We start from the raw sequence: 22,068 nt of genomic DNA on the forward strand, positions 1-22,068 counted from the left end.
GTGTTATGCACTGGTTTGGATCCAAGGCCAACATCTGTTTGATTAGGCTGACAGATAAATGTTGGATATTTCCCCGACAGCTAACGTTCAGTAGTCGTTTGAGTTCACCGAGACAGTTAAGTCTTATGTATCGAGTGTCCTTGGACTGATAATTTGTCTCATCTTGAAATTGTCTTTCGGTCTTAAATGTCCAGCGCTGTCCGTTGTAGTTTTCTTTTATGAAATACAGGGAGTGCAGAATTATTAGGCAAATGAGTATTTTGTCCACATCATCCTCTTCATGCATGTTGTCTTACTCCAAGCTGTATAGGCTCGAAAGCCTACTACCAATTAAGCATATTAGGTGATGTGCATCTCTGTAATGAGGGGTGTGGTCTAATGACATCAACACCCTATATCAGATGTGCATAATTATTAGGCAACTTCCTTTCCTTTGGCAAAATGGATCAAAAGAAGGACTTGACAGGCTCAGAAAAGTCAAAAATAGTGAGATATCTTGCAGAGGGATGCAGGAGTCTCAAAATTGCAAAGCTTCTGAAGCGTGATCATCAAACAATCAAGCGTTTCATTCAAAATAGTCAACAGGGTCGCAAGAAGCGTGTGGAAAAACCAAGGCGCAAAAGTCAAGCGTGTAGCTGCCAAGATGCCACTTGCCACCAGTTTGGCCATATTTCAGAGCTGCAACATCACTGGAGTGCCCAAAAGCACAAGGTGTGCAATACTCAGAGACATGGCCAAGGTAAGAAAGGCTGAAAGACGACCACCACTGAACAAGACACACAAGCTGAAACGTCAAGACTGGGCCAAGAAATATCTCAAGACTGGTTTTTCTAAGGTTTTATGGACTGATGAAATGAGAGTGAGTCTTGATGGGCCAGATGGATGGGCCCGTGGCTGGATTGGTAAAGGGCAGAGAGCTCCAGTCCGACTCAGACGCCAGCAAGGTGGAGGTGGAGTACTGGTTTGGGCTGGTATCATCAAAGATGAGCTTGTGGGGCCTTTTCGGGTTGAGGATGGAGTCAAGCTCAACTCCCAGTCCTACTGCCAGTTTCTGGAAGACACCTTCTTCAAGCAGTGGTACAGGAAGAAGTCTGCATCCTTCAAGAAAAACATGATTTTCATGCAGGACAATGCTCCATCACACGCGTCCAAGTACTCCACAGCGTGGCTGGCAAGAAAGGGTATAAAAGAAGAAAAACTAATGACATGGCCTCCTTGTTCACCTGATCTGAACCCCATTGAGAACCTGTGGTCCATCATCAAATGTGAGATTTACAAGGAGGGAAAACAGTACACCTCTCTGAACAGTGTCTGGGAGGCTGTGGTTGGTGCTGCACGCAATGTTGATGGTGAACAGATCAAAACACTGACAGAATCCATGGATGGCAGGCTTTTGAGTGTCCTTGCAAAGAAAGGTGGCTATATTGGTCGCTGATTTGTTTTTGTTTTGTTTTTGAATGTCAGAAATGTATATTTGTGAATGTGGAGATGTTATATTGGTTTCACTGGTAAAAATAAATAATTGAAATGGGTATATATTTGTTTTTTGTTAAGTTGCCTAATAATTATGCACAGTAATAGTCACCTGCACACACAGATATCCCCCTAAAATAGCTAAAACTAAAAACAAACTAAAAACTACTTCCAAAAACATTCAGCTTTGATATTAATGAGTTTTTTGGGTTCATTGAGAACATGGTTGTTGTTCAATAATAAAATTATTCCTCAAAAATACAACTTGCCTAATAATTCTGCACTCCCTGTACTTTAATAATAATATAATTTAATAATAATATAATTTAAGTACAAAAATTCCAAGATGGCATGAAATATGAAGTCAAAGTCAAATTATGAAGACACAAGGGGTGGCTCCCTCTATCCTAGACTAGGTCTGGGTGCTTTATGTCAAAATATATTAGATTTGCTAAATGCAGAGCACATACATTGCTTTTTTTTAAATATTTGGAGTCAAGGTTTAAAGCAATAGTGTGAATGCACTTAAGTTTATTTATTTTTTTAATCCTCCCTCTTCAAAAGTATTATATCATGATAAGCACTGACGGCCCACGTCTGTGAACTCTGCACACGGAAACTATAATTTCAGTTGTGCTGACATTGTTTGATTAGCAGATGAATGCTGGATGTGTCATCGTAAACAAGAACACGAATGGAATCTGATTCCTTTTCTTTCAAATGTCACACAGTAAAAACAGAGTTCCTTTCTTTTGTTTTGTGTTTTTTAACCAGCGTCAGTGAATATTAACATTACCGTAAAGGTGTTAGTGCTGATTAAATGCAATGCAGGGTATTGTGTTTTGTAGCAGTATTGTGCTTATTAAGTTGGACGATGCCTCAGTCTTCCAGCCTTGCTCTATAAGGAAATGAAGGCTGACTGTACATAGTGTTCTGACTTCTGCTCTAACACGTTTCAGCCTATAAAAATAGTGATCCACCTCCACCTCCATACCCCACTGAAACCTGTAAGCTGGCCATCTTAAAATAAAATTCCTGTCCAAGCTGAACACAGTGATACAGAAAATAACAAAATACTTCCAAAAACATTCAGCTTTGATATTAATGAGTTTTTTGGGTTCATTGAGAACATGGTTGTTGTTCAATAATAAAATTATTCCTCAAAAATACAACTTGCCTAATAATTCTGCACTCCCTTTAGTTATCAGTGTATGAGCCAGAGTCTAAAACATGATCTGGTGGCTGTCCCTGGGTCTGTATGATGAATTTCAAAACATCATAATTGTTTCTCGCAGGGTAGAAAGGAAGCCCTGTAGCAAGCTCCACAGCTACCAGCCCCAGGGACCACATGTCTATTGCTTCATTAAATAGACTACCAATCATAACCTCGGGTGCTCTATAACCAACCGTCCCCACACAGTCACCAGGAATCACTGTAGATGCGGGACATGCAAAGCCAAAGTCTATAAGTTTGACTTTGATGGGACACTCATAGCAGTCCACAACCATTATGTTTCCAGGTTTGAGGTCAGCATGCACTATTCCCAAAGAACCCAGGTGGAACAGAGCATTTGCGAGCCAAAATAACATTGTCCTGATTTCTCCTATTGGGAGAACCCGGTTCCCCCGGTCCCGCATGTACTGCCACAGGCTTTGATCGAGGAGTTCAAAATTTAAGCAGATGCGGTGACCTTCAACAAAAAAGTCGTTCCATTGAACAATGTTGCATCTATCAGCATCCAAGCCTCGTAGCTGCGCCAGGATGAAAATTTCCATTTTTGCCTGTTGCAGAATTTCATTGTTTCTCTTGTTGACTTTAATAGCAACAACTTCGTTGGTTTTTGTATTGCGACATTTGGTTACAATACCAAAGCGCCCTTCTCCAAGGAAACCCTCAACCTCGTAGTGATCTCCCAAAAGGGTCTCTTTAGATATTTCAAGATCATCTTTAGAGGAGGATGGGTTGGCTGATGCGTTGACGTATTCTTGTTGAGAAAATTCTTCCGAGTTTTGGGAACTGCAACTGATTTTCTGCGTTCTTTCTCTTTTGCAACTTGAAGGCTGCTGAGAGACCACAAGGTTTTGTCCCCCTGTGCTACTCATGTCAGTGCAGGGAGAACTCTTAGAGAGGCCAGGATTGAAAAAGGGGTGGTGGAGAACAGCTGACCTGTTAAATGTACAAATATATATTTGTATAAAATCTTTTAATATGTGATTTACATATTTAATTTGCTTTATACAAAGTTTCATCAAGATTGCTCTTCTCATCCAGAAGGAATTAAGGAACACATACATAAAACTTTTATACTATGATGATTACCCTTAGAAAAGTGGTCCAAAGGCATAATGTTGCACGATGATATTTCAGTTTAAACATGGATAAAAAAGGATATTGATCTCACACAGATTTGGTTGTTGAACTGGAGCAATGATGCTGGAGAAGAGCTGTTAGCCTTCGCGTATACCTGTGCTGTTAGGTCAGCAGAAGGAGAACAATCTCAAGAATAAAACTAGGTCTGATTTTAAGTCAATATTACAAATGTGAATGAACACTTTAACTTCCATTTATTTAAAGCACTCACACAGATTTTGTTTTCAGCATTCTGACGATAATAAAATGAGAAAATGGAAAAAAAAAACTTAAATCATTTAATAGTTGCAGCGATACTTATAAATATGCACACATACACAAAGATTTTTCAGTTTATTGTATAAAGCTCTCAAACTTTTTGGGCATTTTCAATTCAAATGTTGGCACAAGTCAATTAAATGTAACATGATTGGCACAATTATGTGTACATGTAATGGAAAATTTGACATGGCCCCGAGGTGAACATTATTCAAAAACAGGCTGGGCTCTACACAGTACACAGAAATGAGCACTACATGACATTCAGAGTGACAAGTCAAAAGCCTGAGAAGTTGGATTTTCACACGCACACTTTGGTTGTTGACAAAATGCACCAACAGGTCAAGTTTTGTTACTCTGCTGCCGTCATTATAAAAAGAAAACAGAAATAAAGTCTCTTTTTCCTTAAATAACCTGGATACACGTTTCCAAAACCCAAGTACAGTACAAAGTAGAAAATTGTACAGAGAAAACATAGAAACTGTGTTCATAAGGCAGAAGTATTTTCCAGGGATGCAAATACTGAGATTTAACATACCTGAGAGTCAAAGCTCAGCAGGTTTTATCCCCCATTTACTGTAGGTACAGTATACATTGAATCTGTGTTAGCAGTTAAAAGCTGTGTGTTCATGTAAACCGAGAGAGCACTCTGTACGTTGATGCACCAAAACATAGAATAATATAGTTTCTTATCCTAAATGTTGGCTATTACTGACATAACACTGACAGTGTGCAGTGACAGCAGCAGTCTGTCAGCATCTATGCTCGATCTGCTGCACATGCAGAAAACTGAACCTAATGCCCACATGGCACACACATGCACTGGAAGCAGAACTCATAAAGCCGCTACTCAGCTGTCACAAAAGATGCCTCTGATTGAACTGTAAGGGTTTCTCAGACCCACCTCAAAGCCTCAATCTGCCTCTAAATAATACACACAATAGAAAGAGAGTAACTATAATTTGCAAGTAGCAATGAAAGAGGTGTTCTTTCTTGTGAGTAATAAAGAGATTAAAATTCATGCAGGCTACTGTTTCAGGCGGTGATGCATTTCATTTAAGAACGGTCCTAAAACCTTCACACACACAGCGCTGCAGACTACTCACAGACCTTACACAGTATGCTTTCTATTTCAGGACTTACTGCTGTAATTTACTGTGCCTGTTTTGTCAAGTGTTAAGTCCACTGTTAGTAAAATTCAGCAGCTGGATTTCCTGTGCTGCTTGTACACACACCGTGGGGTAGAAAATGTAACGGTGTGACAGGAGAGGTCAAGTTACCAACCTCAAACAGGTATCAGTTTGTAAGCCTCAGATGCGACTTTGTGTTCAGACCCTGCTTTGCTGAGCTGTATACTCACTACATATTACCCAACCAACAGTTTAACATTCAACTTTAAGCACGAACTAACCTAGCTAACGCTCCAGTGATCGATTCTGTTGCGTTTTTGGATCTAGTTTATGGAAAATTGACAGAGAGAAAGAGAAGCGGACATTTGAGCTGGGTGGTTATTACAAACAACGTGTGAAGACTGCACATCATATCTACATTTCAGAGCTCCTGTCTGCAGCAGGAAGAACCAGAAACGGGCGTGGTCCTGTCCTCAACTCATCTGCTCCAGGTAGGCAGACAGCAGGAGTCCAGGAGGCAGGAACTCTTCTTGCTTGTTCACCACTTCAGTCTGACGTAAGCCATTGTAGTCGCTGCCTGGAGGCCCAACAAGCGAGAAATAGATTTTGATCACTGTGATGTGATTGAAACAAACTAAACTGGCTTAGCAGGCGCAGCCAGGATTGGATAAGTACGATTATGTAAAGACAGAAGCATTTATAATGATAACAACTCAAAATCTTCCAATTTTAATGAGATGAAAAGATGATACATGCCAGTAAGTTTTGGGGGGTTTTTTTGTAAAAAATACATTGCATTAGGGCTGCTCAATTAATCGAATTTTAATCTCGATTACGATCTGGGCTTTCAATGATCATTAAAAATGACTGAGCCGATTATTAGCACCTCCCTCGTGCTTTACTCTCGCGCTGCTCCGTGTGGCAAATCGAGCGCACCTCTCTGCATTTCGAACACGCGTCACAACAATTAAGAGGACCCGAGGGAAGCTCGGAAAGCTAAGCAGAAGTTATTTGGAGAGGAGAGTGACTGCTGTTGGTTGAAAAGAGAGGTAAAAAAAAAACAACTTCAGTGGTGTGGAAACATTATGGGTTCGTGGAGTCAGACGTGGATCAAGTAGACATAGTGTGTAAACTTTGCTACGGTGTCGTAGCTGCACCACAGAGCAACACTGCAAAGTTCACTAAACATAGATGTTTACATTTTTCATTTATTTCTTTTGTGTGTGTATATATATATATATATATATATATATATATATATATATATGTATATATATATATATATATACGTACGTGTGTGTGTACACACACACACACACACACGTACGTATATACACGTGTGTGTGTGTGTGTATATATATATATATATATATATATATATTTAAACACATCAAAGTAATTGCAAAGTAATTGCTTAAAGGAGCTTCTTCGACATCTGTAAGAGTTCTAAACAAATGTCTGTCCTCCTCCAGAAAATCTTATGTATGTAAACACGCGTTGCAACTTCATATCTTGTGCGCGTTTTTTTTTTATTTTGACAGCGAATGCGCACCAGCGGACCACTTATGTGCAGCCCCGGTTATATAGCTCGTCATATTGCAGCCACAGAAATTATTTTGTCCATGAAACCATAAAGCTGCACTTACTTTTCGCCTTATAGTCTGATTTGTCATAACTTTTCCATTTTGTGGTAAGCTTTTCTTTGGCTGTCACTTCTTCACCCTGACCTGTCTTATTTGGCTCAGCAGAACTAAAATATATATCATCCTGCTTTTACACACACACACACACACACACACACACACACACACACACACACACACACACACACACACACACACACACACACACACACACACACACATAACGGTCAGCGATTCTCTGCGCGATCAACCTCTCACATGTTTAAGCTGCGGGAGATTTCACTTGTCATGTTTGCATAGTAAGCTAACGATTGATAAGACGATGTCAGAGGAATTGGTGCGCAAATTATCATCACTCACCAATCAGTGCTGTCACTCTCTATACACAGTTCGCGCGATTGCAAAGTGAAAGCAAAAAACAAGCGCAAATTCAAACGCGACTTCAATATGTCACATATTGACAGTGGCTCACCGATGCCAATGACCTAATTACCCAGCTACATTTCCGAAAGAATGCAAAAGCATTGACATATATTTTTCCTTCCTACAATAGCCCGATGGGCAGGGCAGAGATAGATTTTGGTAGCCTGACTGGAAAAATCGCTAGCCCCGGCACGTCGGGCTAGCGATTTTGCAAGCCCTGTATCTGATTGAGGAATCACTCATCTTTGGAAAAGAGAGTTTATTACAGAGAAATGGCTCTTTCCAAAATAAAAGCTATACTATCCGCTTTTTCTGGGCTATATTCTCAGCAGCATATTGTAGCGGGTCAGGGCTGTTCGGGGTTCTGTTTGTACAGTTATGTTTTGTTTATGTTGCCATAGTGACGGGTGATGCCCTCTCGCTGCGACGGTGTGTCCTTTCGGGGTCAGAGGGCGCCCTGTGTGTTGTTGTTGCTGTGCGGTTGCCGCGCTGAGCAGTTAGCTAGCGGCAGTGTGCTTCTGCAGATGTCAATAAACGGCTGTGCTCCCTGGCTAGCTCACGGGAAGCAAGACTAAACGACACCTCCGTCTCCACCTTGTCTGAGCTCGCCACAATATTAAACATATCAGGTCCCCATAAGGAGAATCATGTGCTAACGGCTGTCTAAATGACCCGGGTAAAGTTTGTAGCATGCATGCTTGTTGTTTTTGTCTGCTTCCACTTGTCTTTGCACTAGGATGATGTCGGCGTAAACGCGCAGTCATATTCGTTGTGTTCCCACTAGTGCTGTCAGCGTTAATCTCGTTGCCACAACACGGCAAATCTCCGTTAACGAGCTACCCCTGATCGCCCCGTGCCTGGGGCTAGACGGCCAACACGTTAACGAGCTAACTGCGCTAACACACTAGCTCCCACCCATGTAATTGAGCATTGCGTGGCACATCCAACATACTGTTTTACTTTAGTCCATGACGCGCTTACCTTCAGGGTCATACCTCACATGAAAACCAAAATAATTCCAAACGCCAGATCTGAATAAGGGTGGGGGAGGTTCAATTTGCTATGTTGCAAGGAGAGCTTAACTTCTGTCTCGCTAGCTTGCCCTGCGCTCTTCCTTCTGACGATGCTGTCTGTGTTGAGCACTCAGTGGATCTGCGCTCGACAGTGCAGCCTAGGCGGAGCAGTCGAGCGCAGATTCACTGAGCGCTCAACACAGACAGCATCGTCAGAAGGAAAGTTGATAAAATAAATTACAAATTTTGTATTGTTCGATACATATGCGTACCGAACCGAAAGCACTGTATCGAACGGTTCAATATCGATACGAGTATCGTTGCACCCCTAATAAATATATATATAAATACTGTTTGCTTTGTTGCAATCAGACAGAAATAAAATGAGTGAATGAGAAGCTCATAGGTTGACACAGGCGCTCAGCGACCTTCCCTTTACACAGTAATATAACGAGCTGAAATAACTAATCGGCTGAGTCGAACCTTTACTGCAAAGAGACACGCCACAGAAGAGTTGTGCTCATCGACACAGACAGACTCAGACTGCAACATGTTGGCAATCTACCATCCTAACTTTACCCTAGTGTGACTGAGCCATTATGCATTATTGCCACTCACTTGCAGAGACGAGGTCCATATACTGGCAGATGGCGTGAAGCAGCAGCCTCTCAAAGCTGATTGACGAACACAAACAACAGAAATGTGACAGTTATTAACCCACTTGATTCAAACTGACTACGTTTGTGTAGTGTACAAATTTCCCCGCACATCTCGACAAAGGGAGACTGTGTATTCACCACCGGCTGTAAGCTATTTTCTCCTGTTCCTGTCGCTATGGTGACAGACGATAAAGACTTGATGCAATCTAATACAGCAGGTTTACCTGCATGTTTTCAACCTGCATGTTTGTCAGAACAATCCAAACAGCAGCATTGTTGAGATGAGATTAATTAACACATTAATGAGGTGCCAAAGCAATGCACTGAGGATCACTAGGTCGTAATTTGCTCAGATTTTACTTGACAAATGACATTCCACTGAGCTCTCCAGACCACTTCCCACAGGTGTAATTCCACTGTCCATTATCAAAGTCTAACCAATTAAAGACTAAAGTGAATGAAAAGCTTTTGAAGAAGCACAGACACACCAACTGAAAGAAGAGGATTTCTACCTGCTGCTGAGGTTGATTGTGTAAACTGAGTGAGGTTGAGCGTTGAAGAAGCTCAGAAGGTTTTCCTCCAGAACTTCCAGCGTTCCCTGAGAGAAGCAGAAACCACAGATCTCACAAAATTCATAGTTTGTGTTTGGGAAAAATACTAAACTTCAGCAGGCGATCTCAGGGAGTCCTGCTCTCATGTCCCTGCGCATCATCTTTGTCCCTGATAATGATTAGGAGTATCTTATAATTTCTGATTTTCTTCAGTGTTTCATTGGGCACATTCATACAACAGAAGGCTAATGAACATCCTCTTTTTCACAAATTTCAAACATTATATAAAACATAAAAAAATAGGAAGATTAATCAATGAGGAAATAACTCTTGCAGCACGAAGCCACAAGCAGATGGGTCTATTAAGAGGACCTGCCAGTGGTGGTTAAGAGATAACTGGCTCTACATAAAACTAACATGAGTTGAACTTACTATCCGGTTGTTCAGTCTGACATCACTAGCCGTGTCTGGGTCTAATCTCCGCTGCAGGTCCATATATCAAACGATTACTATGGCATTACTGAGAGTTGAAAAACTGTCTAAAGTCTTTCATCTTTAATAAAATGATCAGCGTTCTGCTCTACCAGGTGTAACAATTGAGTTTAACATCCAGGCATCCATGAAAATGGAATTTATGACATTTAACGGAGGTAGAAGTTAGCAGGGAGTTAGCTCGCTAGCTTCTATCTAAATACAATATAGCATGTCCTGACTGCGGGGTTTTGGAAACAAATTAAAACGTACAGCTCTGTTATCACTTCCAGCATAAATGAAGACAGAAAACTAAACAGCAGTGACGTTTGTAGGGTTACTGAAGTTTGGCTAGCTGGTATATAATGATGTGCTACGTGACCGCTAGCGACACAGCTATGTTAGCATAATATAAACAAGCTAACTTTTTTTCCACTCGATAAAAGTTAACGTGAGTTTTCTCGGTGGTCAGGAACAAATGTAATCGCATGGCAGGATGCTGTAAAAGGACCAAACTTCAGCCAGGAGAACAACTGAGATAATCCATCCACAATACGAGGTTAGTCATTCATATACTGCTGCATGGGCTGGGCTGTAGTTACATCCTAAGGTTTTAAAAACTGAGCTTAAATAAATAATTAGCGGTAATAAAAGCCGAGGGAGGTCAACAGTGATCACTGACTGTTTTAGGAGCTTTTTGAGATTAAATAGAAGAAAATACAAAACATTAAACATGTTAACAACACAAAAGCCATATTAAACGCAGACTACTTTAGGCCCGGAAGTAGGATTCGTTGCGTCATCACTGAACAACCGGATTGGGGCTGGGCGATATGGCCTAAAAATCCATATCACGGTATAATTTGAAGCATGTGCGGTAATGATATATATCACGATATATTATTTTCTTCTGTATAACGTATTTTACACACTATAGGGCACACTTAAAATCCTTTAATTTTCTCAAAAATCGACAGTGTGCCATATGTATGAATTCTGGTTGTGCTTACTGACCAAAACAGGCGCAGCTTGTTGACACCAACAAAATGTGCTATCGCGGTAGAGCGGTATAGTCAAAATCTCTACCGTTGGCCAAATTAATATACCGTTTATACCGCCCACCCCTACTTACTATAAAGACAACGACTTCAAATACATGAGTGATGCAATCACTGACCAAACAGTGAGAGATTTGAAGCAGAGAAGACACTCACCATGGGGATTTGTTTCCGCCTCAGAGTTGCTCGCAACCTGCGATCAATTCTCTGGAAGCAGTCCTGAGCAGTGAAGGCAGGATTTACTGCAGAGAGAGACGACAAAGTCAGACAAACAGCTTCACTTTAAAGGCTCAAAGGGTGAGACTTACCATTCCTCTGGTCTTTGAGGAGCTGGTTGGTGTTTTTCTTCTTGGCCTCCTCCAGCTCCAACAGAGAGAGCAGCCTCTCCTGCTCCTCACCAGAGCAATTCATGAAGTCGTTCCACGGCTAAAACAACAACAAGACAAGAAATGACATTAGACAGCGTTCCTGATCTTTCTAGGTGGTCTTCAAAACCCTGTGCCCTGTGAGACCTCGCACAAGCCAAACCACACAGTTTACATTTCTTTGGACACACAAACACGGTTTTTGAGCGGCAGTTTCCTGTGGGACCTCTCAGGTAAATATTTGCGCACACAGTACATAAAATTTGAGAACATGACACGGTGAAATTATAAATCTTTTCTTAAGCCGTTCGCACTTTTGCAACAAATGCCACTAATTTGTGTACCTCTACATAGTTTCCATTGGTGCAGACTTCATAGAAGATGGATGGGATGGCTGGGTTGCTGCAAACCTCCAGATCGTCTTTGGAGCACTCATCTTTCTCAAGGAGATTAGCAAGGTAGCGTGCTAATTTTCAAAGGAGAAGATTAGAGAGAGATAAATGAGCAAAGCAATGACAGGTTTATGACTTTATAACTAATGTAAACGTTTTTCTCATCCTCTAAGGTATTGAAGCCACTAACGTCAGAATTCTTTGTAAAAATGTTGCCCAGCAGCCTCGGGAGCCTCAAATACATCCTATAAAACATTTTGAACTTGCACACAGAGACTCTTCCCCAAAGTAATCCTTTCAATGCTTTCCCAGCATTGCTCAGCCTGCAGTCTCTGACGCCGTTCTTTTAATTTACGTAAAATGAGAGCTTACTGTTCTCCTGTCGGCGGAGGCTCTTCTTGCCTTTGGCCCTGGGTGTGAGGTCAGAGTTGCGGATGGCTTGGTTGATATAGAACTGTTTCTTTTTGGTGGGTGACACTCGCTTGGCAGGAGAGCTAGGCAATGAGGTGCATTTACGCTCCTCTACCAGGCTGGAAAAACAGAGCACAGTGGATCAGTTTAGTGAGTTTGAGTTGATATATCTTTCAGAAGAATTTCCAGCTTCCAATCTCAAAATCTGATTGAGTTGTTGGAATTTCAAGGGAATCAAGTCAGCTTACTTGTTCCTCAAGCTGCTTTATTTAAACCTATTCAAATGCTCAGATGTGAAAGTAAAAGCAAGGTGTACCCTGTAACAGGCCCGGTTCACAGAAGCCCTTAGCAGGATAAACACATATAACTGACTATTTACTTATTTATTGTGTTACAGCCTTTCCTGCACAACACCTGGTACAGGTGCACAATAATAATTTCACCCTGAAACGACATGTAATAACAGCTGTAGTAAAAATCTATTGAAATACGCATATTTACATGGATGGCCATGTAATCACCTTATCTGAGGAATAACTAAGATGAAAGCATATAGATGACATTTATCCTACTAAAACTGAAAATACACCCATGAAAGCTGCAGATTTTTCCCTCCTCTGGTTTCTCTGTGTAACTGGGTCAGAACAGAGCAGAGCATCCCACAGCAGCTTCAGATGTAGGTCAGTGGGTGTCTGTGTGGACCGCCTCTGCTGGAGCTTCTTCCTGTGAGCTCAGTTGTCAACATGCTGATGCCATTTTTAGCCTGAGCTCTGCAGGTTATTAGCAACATAATATGATGTAATCTGTGCCTGGACTATTTAGGTTCGCCCATTCTCTCCCTCTGGCATCCAAACCTTAGTTTAATAAGTAAGACCTAACGAAACATGTTTCAATGCAACCTTAAAAACGCGTATTAGTTATTATGGTCGGTGTTGCGATTTCTGGCTTAAAACAGGATTTTGAACATTAGAACCGCCTCTCACCTTTAGACTCCGCTACAGGAAGGCTAGTTAGGTGCTAAAAGGCTCACAAGGACAAGTGTTAAAATTGCCCTTTAACTCTTAAATAACCAAAACCAACTACAGAGTGTATTGAAATTTTTATGTGCAGGAAACGTTGCAATACAACTAATACAAGCAACGACTCCTGAAAATAAACCTAGCTATTTATGTTAATATGACTTATTTTACCGGCTAATAACTAGCCAGCCAGCTAACGAAACAGACTCGTATTTTTGTTTTTTTTACTCACATATAATCCTGTTCTTCATTGCTATTTGTCAAAACGACCATCTTATTCCAGAAAAAATAGGCGGAAAGATCCCACTGTCTGTATCTTTACAGATCGAGAACAAAGTAAATCAATACAGTTGACACAAGAAATATAAAAACCGGACAGATTATCAGGTGAGCAGCTAGCTGCTGACTGCTAGCTTGACAGTAGGCTGTTGTCTTTTCCACAAACAAAGAGAGGAAAACACAGAGAGCACTCACTCCGTCCATAGTTTGTAGTCTCACATGACTATAAATGAATACAATACATTTGGAGGACAAATCCTTCATAACACAAGACTTCAGGATGAATGATAAAACATGGACCATGAATTTGTTTGGAAACATTTTATTTTTGACTATTACTAAAACATTCGTTGAAGCAATAGAGTGTAGAAATAAGCAAAATTTATCATTGTCCAGTGAGTATCTGTTTAAAACTGAAGCATTCACTTTAACCTAAAGGTTATAATTTTAAGTGCATATGATTCTTAACAAAGACATTTGAAAGCAGCTGAAAAAAAGCTTTCAGATTTATTTCTAAGAAAATGGTTTGATGTTGTTGTTGTTTTTAAACGTCTCCTTAGTGGGTCGTTTTGCATCTTTCTCATAGACGATCTTTGCTCCACCTCAGCAAACAAGAATTCCTGTCATAATTTCTGTAAGCGCCTCCATCATCTGTAAAACCCTCCATGTTGGAGAGCTTTGAGCTCAGGCATTATTCCTGCTTTGACTTTGGTTTCTTTCTTCTTAAAGTTCAGGTGACAGCAGTTTGTGTGCTCGTTACCATAACAGCAGATTTAATGGGCCAGCCACAGAGACCTCCAATTGTTCTCAGTATTTCCCACTGCTGCTGGAGAGAGAGGAGTTCAGCCTGACAGATCAGAGAGGGAAGTTTTTTATGCAATAAAGTTTTGTGGGATATGTCTGAATAATTTCATAGGAAGTGGTCAAAGGTGTTTTTATGTATATTTATTAAGTGAGATGGGGAAAGAGAACAACACAGTGATAGTAAAACTAGAACCAGGTTTCCCACTAAATATAGAAGCAAAGAAGCAATTTCCCAGGATGAGCACAGTGAAGTCAAAGAAGAGGATAAAGAAGATCACATCGGACAGCAGGTCCACCACAGATAAGGACGGGACTACATGTGAGATATCAGGGAACATAATGAGGCTTTGTGTCAACTTAATGCCGGTTTTAACCTTGGCTAAGGAGACTGAGCAGGAGGAGGAAGACGAGAAAGAAGAAAGCAACACCTCCATGAGTCGACAGGAAACAGAAACCAGCAGCAGAGACCCATCTGTCAGCAAACTAGTGGAACAGAAACAAAACGCAATTGACCTCCAGTCAGGATTAACCTCAGAGAGAACAACCAAAGCAAGACTCTCACTGACTTCTCCATTTCTGCCGCCGCCTATAAGCGAACCAAAACCATTTGATCAGAGCTCAGGCTGTCTCACTCCTCTGCCTGCCATCACTGTGCATCAACAAGCAACAACCAGCTCTGCAAAGCTTGGAGCAGAAGGCTTTGGAGGCAGTGGAGCAGTTACAGCGCAGGCTTCAGACATCAGGCCCTGGATAGACAATCCCCTGTTCTCCAAGAGTGTGAGTTAGTTTCAGATCCATTCACTGGGACATTTTCTGAACATAGTGGTTCCTGTCCTTGATGGAAGTGTATTAAACATTAAAGAGGCAGTCTACTGATTTAGCACAGGTGAAGGGTTGAGGGGGAGCACCTCAGAGCCTGTAGAAATAGTAGATGTTGAGCATCAGAAAAGAAACGCAGCATGTAGCAAGCTGGGACAATGTCTAAAAGAAGTTGGCAGCTTAAAGATTGGATTGTGGGAAATGTAGGCTTCCAGTCAGGGCTTATTTAGCATGAGCATATGCCTGTCTTTATATGGGACTGCACAGCATTTTTATCCTTTGTCCCTCCCGCCCCACAGCTTCAGAGATTGTCCCATATTTTGAGTTTGTTCTTTTCTGTGCAGAGATTGGCTGAGGTTCAGCTTCCTGACATCACCTTGTCCAGCCTGAATGCACTGCTGCAAACTGTCACATACAGACTGAGGAAGAAGAGGAGAGGGGCCGAGGAAGGACTATGGAGACAAGACCGGACTGATCAGCTCCTCGTGGCCTTTACAGATCAGAGCAGTGTCGGGCAGCAGGATGGGAAGCGGGGCAGCGTGTACGTTTGATGGATGTTACAGTTTCCATTAATCTTCAGGGACAGCAGTCTGTCCAGTTAGATAGCAGCAACAATAAGACAATAAGGGGATGTGTTTGTAGGGGATTTTCTCTAGTTTTTCCTCTACTTTATAATTTCATGTCCTTGTCACTAGTGGTAGCATGAGACAGTACCTACACATGTAGTCAAACTCCTTCAAGATGTGGTCAGAGGTTTTGCTGTCTCTCTCAATACAGTTTCAAGACTGAAGGAAATACCAGGAGATGGGCCTTCGCACAAGGAGAGCTGGACAGGGCAGTAGAAGGGCAGACTATTGTCTGAAGTGGGACAGCACTGCCACAGCCCCACAGAATGACCTCCAGTGGGCTGTTCACGGGCAGATTTTTCATCAAACTGCCAGAAATGCAGTCCACGGGGCCCTGATGTCCTGTTCTCACAGTCTAGCACCCTGCAGCTTGACTGGCCTTCATCAACGATATGCCTGCTCAGGCCATTACTGACCCACTGTAAACCCGGGACTGCTGGATGATGTTCCTTCAGGTCCCGCTGAAGGACATCAGGAGGTCACGGCATCCTCATGGAGTTGCTTTCATTTGTACCAAACCAGGAGGATTCACAGTGGTTTCTGCTTCCTAACTGGACACACTGGTATCCCTGAAGTTTAACTGATTCTGTGTCACACTGTGATGATCGAGCATTCCCTTAATTTTTTTTAAATATACTTTATTTACCCCAAGAAGTATGATGTCTTCTAAATGCTGATATTTATTTGTGTCGATTATTTCTTTAAGAAAATTATTTTTTTTATTGACTTCAGTAGTACGTAATCCACAGGAGCTGTTGACAGTCAGTGACACATAAAATCATGTCAGTTAGTTAAATTTAGTGTTAATACTCCAAGCTGAACTGAACAAATATTATCACAAGAGCAAGTTTTATGCAGGTTTCGTGTGTGTACACATAAATATCTACACCAGATAAACGGTAAAATTTGATTCTACATTTTTTTCTCCTTTAAAACAGACGAGCTGGAAAAGACAGATCACCTGGTGCCTGCAGGGTAAACAGACAGATGAGCCTTCCTCCACTTCATCCTGCACCCAAAGCGCCTCTCATCTTCCTCAGGATGGTGCAGCCAAACCACCTGACTGCTCAGACGCCGCAGTGACTCAACAACCACACATAACTTGCAGATATTTTTAATTTTTTCAGAACACCAGACATTCTTTTAAGCTACCATACTTCAAGGAAATAACGTACATCTTACAGCTGATATTCAAGTAGAACAGCATATTCATTCCAAAATGAGACATCCAGCTTACAGTTTCAGTTCTGCAGTATTTCAGGGCATTTTAGTATAATTGTTGATCTTTTATTAAACATTTTCTGCCTTTTTTCCAGAGTTAGACAGGAAATATAAGAGAGGGAGCTGGGAAATTACAGCACGCAGCTGTAGAAGCCTTTAAGGTTACACTACATGGACAAAAGTATTGGGAGTAAGTCTGTACTGTTGAATTAAAGCAGCTAGCATGCCGTCTGTCTTTACAAAGATTCCCGAAAGAATGTGCTGTTGGAGAGAGCTCACTGAAATTGAGCTTGGTGCAGTAACAGGACGCCACAGCCGCAGTTTGTGACATTTCTTCTCTCATAGATATCCCACAATCAGCTATAAGTGGAGGAAGTGTTTGAGAATGACAGAAGGTCAAACTCCAAACATGGCTTTGGTTTCCTTGGCTGCTCCACTACTTTTATCCATGTAGTGCACGTGTGCTAATCACTCACCCATCCAGCTGCCCCACATTGTTAAAAACAGGTTGCATTTTGGAATGAAATCCTTCTGATACGTCAGGTTTGTCTCATGCATATATATATATATATATATATATATATATATATATATATATATATATATATATATATATATATATATATATATATAAATAAATATAAAATGCCATTACAGTACGGTAACATTCAGCAGCCAGTGTGTCGTTTGTTAGAAAGAAACAAACACATAGTTCAGAATAAAAACAGTTGTTGACTGAAGGCAATGTTTTTGTCTCACTGATTGCTCTGTTTTGTTAAATATTACTTCTTTGATTGAACGTGGAATTTTTGGCATGTTTGACATGAATTTAACGTCTACAGTGACACCCGTGTATCTCATTTATCACGAGGTTTCCAGCTCTTTTAAGGAAAAGCAAGCAAAGTTAAGAACCCCCCCCCCCCCCCCCCCCAATTCATAAATAATAAGATTAGTCTGCATAATAAAAATTTGGATAAATAAAAAAACATTCAGATAAAAGATATAATAAAGTTGTTTTTTACAAAACAATAAGAGGTAAATTCTCTCCTCAAAAGAGATACTGTATAGTCCTGAAACAACCCGCCACTCAAATGCCCTCTAACCTATAAAACCACCTTGAGAATTAACATAAAACATACAGTCTGAATATTTCAGTATTCAGACTGAAAGAATGCTTTTTGTAAAACAAAGATGAGGTTGTAATAGGTCTAATGACTGAATCCTGAGCTACACTGCTCACTGGTTTAGCAGCGACCCCTGCATAACATTCATTCAGGACAAATAAACCAATGAGGAGTGATGACACTGACACAGAAAGAGAAAACACAGTGTAAGACTAATCAACCCATATACAGCTGGTAAAATAAGTTCTGAACGTGTCGCCAATTTTTGAAGTAAATCTATTTCTAAAGGTGCTATCGGCATGAAATCCTCACCAGATGTCAGTAACAACCCATCCAATCCACACATGCAAATAAATCAAACCACAGATGATAATAAATCAAGTTAATAATAAATTAAGTGTAATAATGAGAAATGACACAGGGAAAAAGTAGATGCAAAAGGCAAAAGTCATGACATCAGCTGAAATCAGTCATTAGTAATTTGCCACTTAGTGCAAATGAATATCAGCTGGTTCAGTTCTAACTGATGGCCTATAAAATGTGTCTCATTACCAAGCTGTCATACAAGAAACATCTCATGATGGGTAAAACCAATGAGATCTGTCAAGACCTTCACATGCTTGTTGTTGCTAAACATACTGATGGGATTGTTACAGAAGAATTTTTAAACTACTGATGGTTCCAGTGAGCACTGTTGGGGCCATAATCGTGAAGTGGAAAGGACATAATTTCACCACAAACCAGTCACAACCAGTGGCTCTTTGCAAGACTCCAGACAGAGGAGCGAAAAGGATGATCAGAAGAGTTCTCCAAGATCTGCAAGAAGACCTGAAATCAGCAGGTACAATGTGGATGCACTCATCCATGATGGCCTATATGCATCCTTTTTTTTAAACAAAGTATTAAATCAATTTCAGTAACTGTGTTCAGCACTTTTTCCCTGTGTAATTTCTCATTATAACACAAAACATAATTTGTGGACATCTATTGTTTGATATGGTATAGTTTTACTGTCATCTGGTGAGGATTTCAGCAGCACCTTTAGAAATATATTTACTCAGAAAACTGATGCTTTCTGTACTTATTTTACTCGCTGTGGAGGGTAAAGAGTTACAGATGAAAGAGCTGAGCAAGGCACCGAAGTCATTACCACAAAGGACCTTCGGTTGTTTCTTTTAAAGCTTCTACTCTGTTTTTCTCAGACAGTAACATTTCAGTCCACTTGTCCACTGGCGTTTTCTTACTGATGGACTTTAAAGTGCTCATTTTTTCATGTCCCTGTGAAGACTTTGCAGCATTCAAATGACATACAGAGGGGAAGATGAAGCTTTTGTTTGTCTTTGGTCCGCTCGTTTAGTGCCAGTCCGCTTCATAGCGTGCTCTCCTCTGAGTTGCCGCCGACTATAAAGAGAACCGAGGGATCTTTGCTGGAACTCTCTGCTCTGCGTTTCGACCCACGAGATTTGCCTGATTCTCCCTGAAGACCGCTGTTACTGCCGTCTGATTCAGTGCTGGCCCTGCGGCTCACCGTAGCCACCTCCCGGGCCATTTCCTCTGGATGTGGTAGTGCGCGCATTGCCACAGAGCCAGATTTGCCTTTGCTAGATTTTTCTTTTTTCGGCTTACCCGCCTTTGACTTGCTGTCAGATGATTTCCCAGGCAGGTGTGGACTTTTGCTTGGTTGAGGAGGAACGATTGGTGGTTGTGGTTTATTGACGGGAGGATTAACTCTGTGCTCGGGTGCGTTTGGCTGTGCTGTCCCGTTACTGACGACCACATCTGTGAGGCAGTCGTCATCAGTCTGATCCTTGGCAAAGTTGACAAACACCTACAAAAGGTAAGGGGCTTTAGTATCACTGAGACTTATTCTTTCTTTACTGACCCAAGTCTTGTTTAATTATGACCAAGCTTTAAAGTGGGATTTGGCAGATCGGGTATCGCAGCGCCACATGTGGAGAAAATCACTAAGAAAGAATCACTTGGCTCCACTTACATGGGATCATAGGCCATGAGACTTACACCACCCATTTTGCAGAAATAGTCATTTTCCAAAACTAAAGAGGTTTTTAAACCTTCATCACAGCCCTCACCTGGTCCAGCGTGGTCTGTGAAATGGAGAAATCAACGATGCCCAGCTCCTCGTAGTTGTTTGCCAGCACGTCGAAGACTCGAGCGAGGCAGCAGGCGTGCGAAGGTAGCTGGTACTGCAGCACATTCTGGTGCCGCTCCTTCAGCTCAATACTAGGAAAACACTCCTTCATGTAGGTGCTGACGGGACACGAGTCGGGGTCCGATTTGGTGTCTGCCAAACGAAGGATGATGGTGTATCCATCACCAAACCTGAAAGACGGGAAGGAACGAAGCACGTGATTCACGACTGTTACATGAGAAGATAAACTTCTCTGATCCTGACCTCTTCACGAATTTGTTCACATTCTGTTTTGAAAGGGTCAAGGCTATTTTCAGTACTTTTTTTTTTTTTTTTTCAGTATTAAGTCAGAACTGGGGGTGAAATGCAAAACACTACAGGATGCACTTTCAGCCTGTCTAATGTAGACAACACACCAGACATTAAATCGGGGAGAAGTGCAGCGGCTCGTAGAGGTAAGTGGATATTGTTTAGCTGGTATCGGATCGTATGCCTATATTTGCTGTATCGCACAGCACTAGCGTTTGCTTACCTGTTCTTCAGGTGCTGCACAGACCCAAGACACCGAAACCTGCCGTTGACCATGATGGCCATCCTGGTGCAAAGTGCCTCGCACTCCTCCATGCTGACAATACAAACATTTAGAGACGGCAGTAAATATTTTGCCTTTACAATACAAAACTCCATCGGGAATGAATTAAAGCTGAACTGACTGGTACCTGTGTGAGGTTAGCACTACAGCTCTTCCCTCTTTGGTGACACTGAGAATGCAGTTCCACAAAAATCTTTTGGCTTTTGGGTCCATGCCAGTGGTAGGCTCATCCTGACAAAAGGTGGTGGGGGAGCATAGAGGAGATACGGAGTGAGATATAAGTTAGGAATATTTTAAGGATGAAGGTCATTCAATAATAACCGCATCATCTTTTCTATTAAGCTGAATCATCACCAGGAATATGACAGGTGGAGACCCGATGAGGGAGATGGCTGTGGAGAGCTTCCTCTTGTTGCCCCCGCTGTAGCCTCCAGCCTCCTGATCGGCATACTGAGTAAGCCCCAGCTTCTTCACACCCCACTGTGCCACCTAGAGAACAGCAGAGAAACTGCTGACTGTAGCCAAACTTGATACTTCACCTCTTGAAATAACATTTAAAGATGACAAAACCTAGATTTTTACAATGGCCACATATTTAGCTAAATAAAAACACCAACTCTTCAGCATATCTTCCTTCATAAAACTTTAGCTTGGGAATTTTACACCACCTTAGAGACGAACTCCTCTGGCACCCCCCGCAGGCGGGCGTACAGCTCCAGATGTTCCCGACCTGTGAGCAGGTCGCTGATGGCATCGAACTGTGGGCAGTAACCCATCAGCTGGTGGACCCGCTCCATTTCTGTCAGCACACTGAGAGCAGAGAAATAGCTGATGCAATATCTGTGGTTTGGTACAATAGTAGTTCTGTAGGGGCTGAAGTCACTGCAGCAGACACGCTTTGTACCTGTGCTGGCTGAGGAAAGCCTCTCCATGAGTGACAGGTGTATCTCCAGTTAGCATCCGAAATGTTGACGTCTTCCCAGCTCCGTTGACCCCAAGCAGCCCAAAACACTGGACGGCAGAGACATAAGAGCAGTATGCTACAAACATCTCTATTTATATACACACAGCTCAGTTATTAAGTCATAAGATAACAGAAGCTTTTACTAGCAGAAGCAACTATAGAAAAAGTAGGTCCATTGCTAGTAACGATGGTATTTTTAGATACTGCAGCACTACACTGTTCACTGCATCATTCCATGTTTGGCACTGATCAC

General features: G+C 41.6%; 3 protein-coding genes across 4 annotated transcripts in view; 1 reads left to right on the forward strand and 2 right to left on the reverse strand.

The window, feature by feature from the left end:
• Positions 1–3,761: 3,761 nt before the first annotated feature.
• On the reverse strand, positions 3,762–13,683 carry r3hdm4 (R3H domain containing 4). Its single transcript, XM_080883250.1, has 8 exons — positions 13,470–13,683; positions 12,180–12,337; positions 11,760–11,881; positions 11,359–11,476; positions 11,207–11,292; positions 9,483–9,568; positions 8,930–8,985; positions 3,762–5,809 (listed from the first exon to the last, which is right to left on the reverse strand). Exons 1-8 carry the CDS (start codon positions 13,508–13,510, stop codon positions 5,706–5,708), a joined length of 771 nt encoding a protein of 256 aa, XP_080739376.1. The 5' UTR covers positions 13,511–13,683; the 3' UTR covers positions 3,762–5,705.
• A 389-nt stretch (positions 13,684–14,072) lies between these two features.
• On the forward strand, positions 14,073–17,555 carry LOC308397378 (uncharacterized protein). 2 transcript variants are annotated; one of them, XM_080883249.1, is made up of 3 exons: positions 14,073–15,097; positions 15,484–15,680; positions 15,917–17,555. In XM_080883249.1, exons 1-3 carry the CDS (start codon positions 14,474–14,476, stop codon positions 15,999–16,001), a joined length of 906 nt encoding a protein of 301 aa, XP_080739375.1. In that variant the 5' UTR covers positions 14,073–14,473; the 3' UTR covers positions 16,002–17,555. The 2 variants fall into 2 exon arrangements, with proteins under 2 accessions (XP_080739375.1, XP_080739374.1); XM_080883248.1 differs by having other exon boundaries at positions 16,704–17,555.
• A 350-nt stretch (positions 17,556–17,905) lies between these two features.
• The window catches only part of abca7 (ATP-binding cassette, sub-family A (ABC1), member 7), a 29,087-nt gene continuing 24,924 nt past the window's right edge, over positions 17,906–22,068 (reverse strand). The window contains exons 43-49 of the mRNA XM_080883247.1: positions 21,756–21,862; positions 21,520–21,661; positions 21,206–21,340; positions 20,979–21,082; positions 20,792–20,884; positions 20,201–20,450; positions 17,906–19,938 (exon numbers count right to left, since the gene is read on the reverse strand). Coding sequence (XP_080739373.1) covers positions 19,480–19,938; positions 20,201–20,450; positions 20,792–20,884; positions 20,979–21,082; positions 21,206–21,340; positions 21,520–21,661; positions 21,756–21,862 — 1,290 coding nt within the window. The 3' untranslated portion in view covers positions 17,906–19,479. The remainder of the gene's footprint in view (positions 19,939–20,200; positions 20,451–20,791; positions 20,885–20,978; positions 21,083–21,205; positions 21,341–21,519; positions 21,662–21,755; positions 21,863–22,068) is intronic.

Source organism: Rhamphochromis sp. 'chilingali', assembly GCF_963969265.1.
Source record: "Rhamphochromis sp. 'chilingali' genome assembly, chromosome: 5".
Classification (NCBI taxonomy): Eukaryota; Metazoa; Chordata; class Actinopteri; order Cichliformes; family Cichlidae; genus Rhamphochromis; species Rhamphochromis sp. 'chilingali'.

Bases quoted from the DNA above. Each gene is read 5' to 3' on its own strand.
- r3hdm4 (XM_080883250.1), bottom strand. From the start codon at position 13,510: ATGGTCGTTTTGACAAATAGCAATGAAGAACAGGATTATAT. The intron at 9,569-11,206 runs GTGAGTGTCTTC...TGCTTCTCTCAG, and splicing joins GGCGGAAACAAATCCCCATG to GGAACGCTGGAAGTTCTGGA. The intron at 5,810-8,929 runs GTGAGTGGCAAT...TTGGGCCTCCAG, and splicing joins TATGGACCTCGTCTCTGCAA to GCAGCGACTACAATGGCTTA.
- LOC308397378 (XM_080883248.1), top strand. From the start codon at position 14,474: ATGGGGAAAGAGAACAACACAGTGATAGTAAAACTAGAACCAGGTTTC. The intron at 15,098-15,483 runs GTGAGTTAGTTT...TTTTCTGTGCAG, and splicing joins ATCCCCTGTTCTCCAAGAGT to AGATTGGCTGAGGTTCAGCT. The intron at 15,681-16,703 runs GTACGTTTGATG...CCTTTAAAACAG, and splicing joins GATGGGAAGCGGGGCAGCGT to ACGAGCTGGAAAAGACAGAT.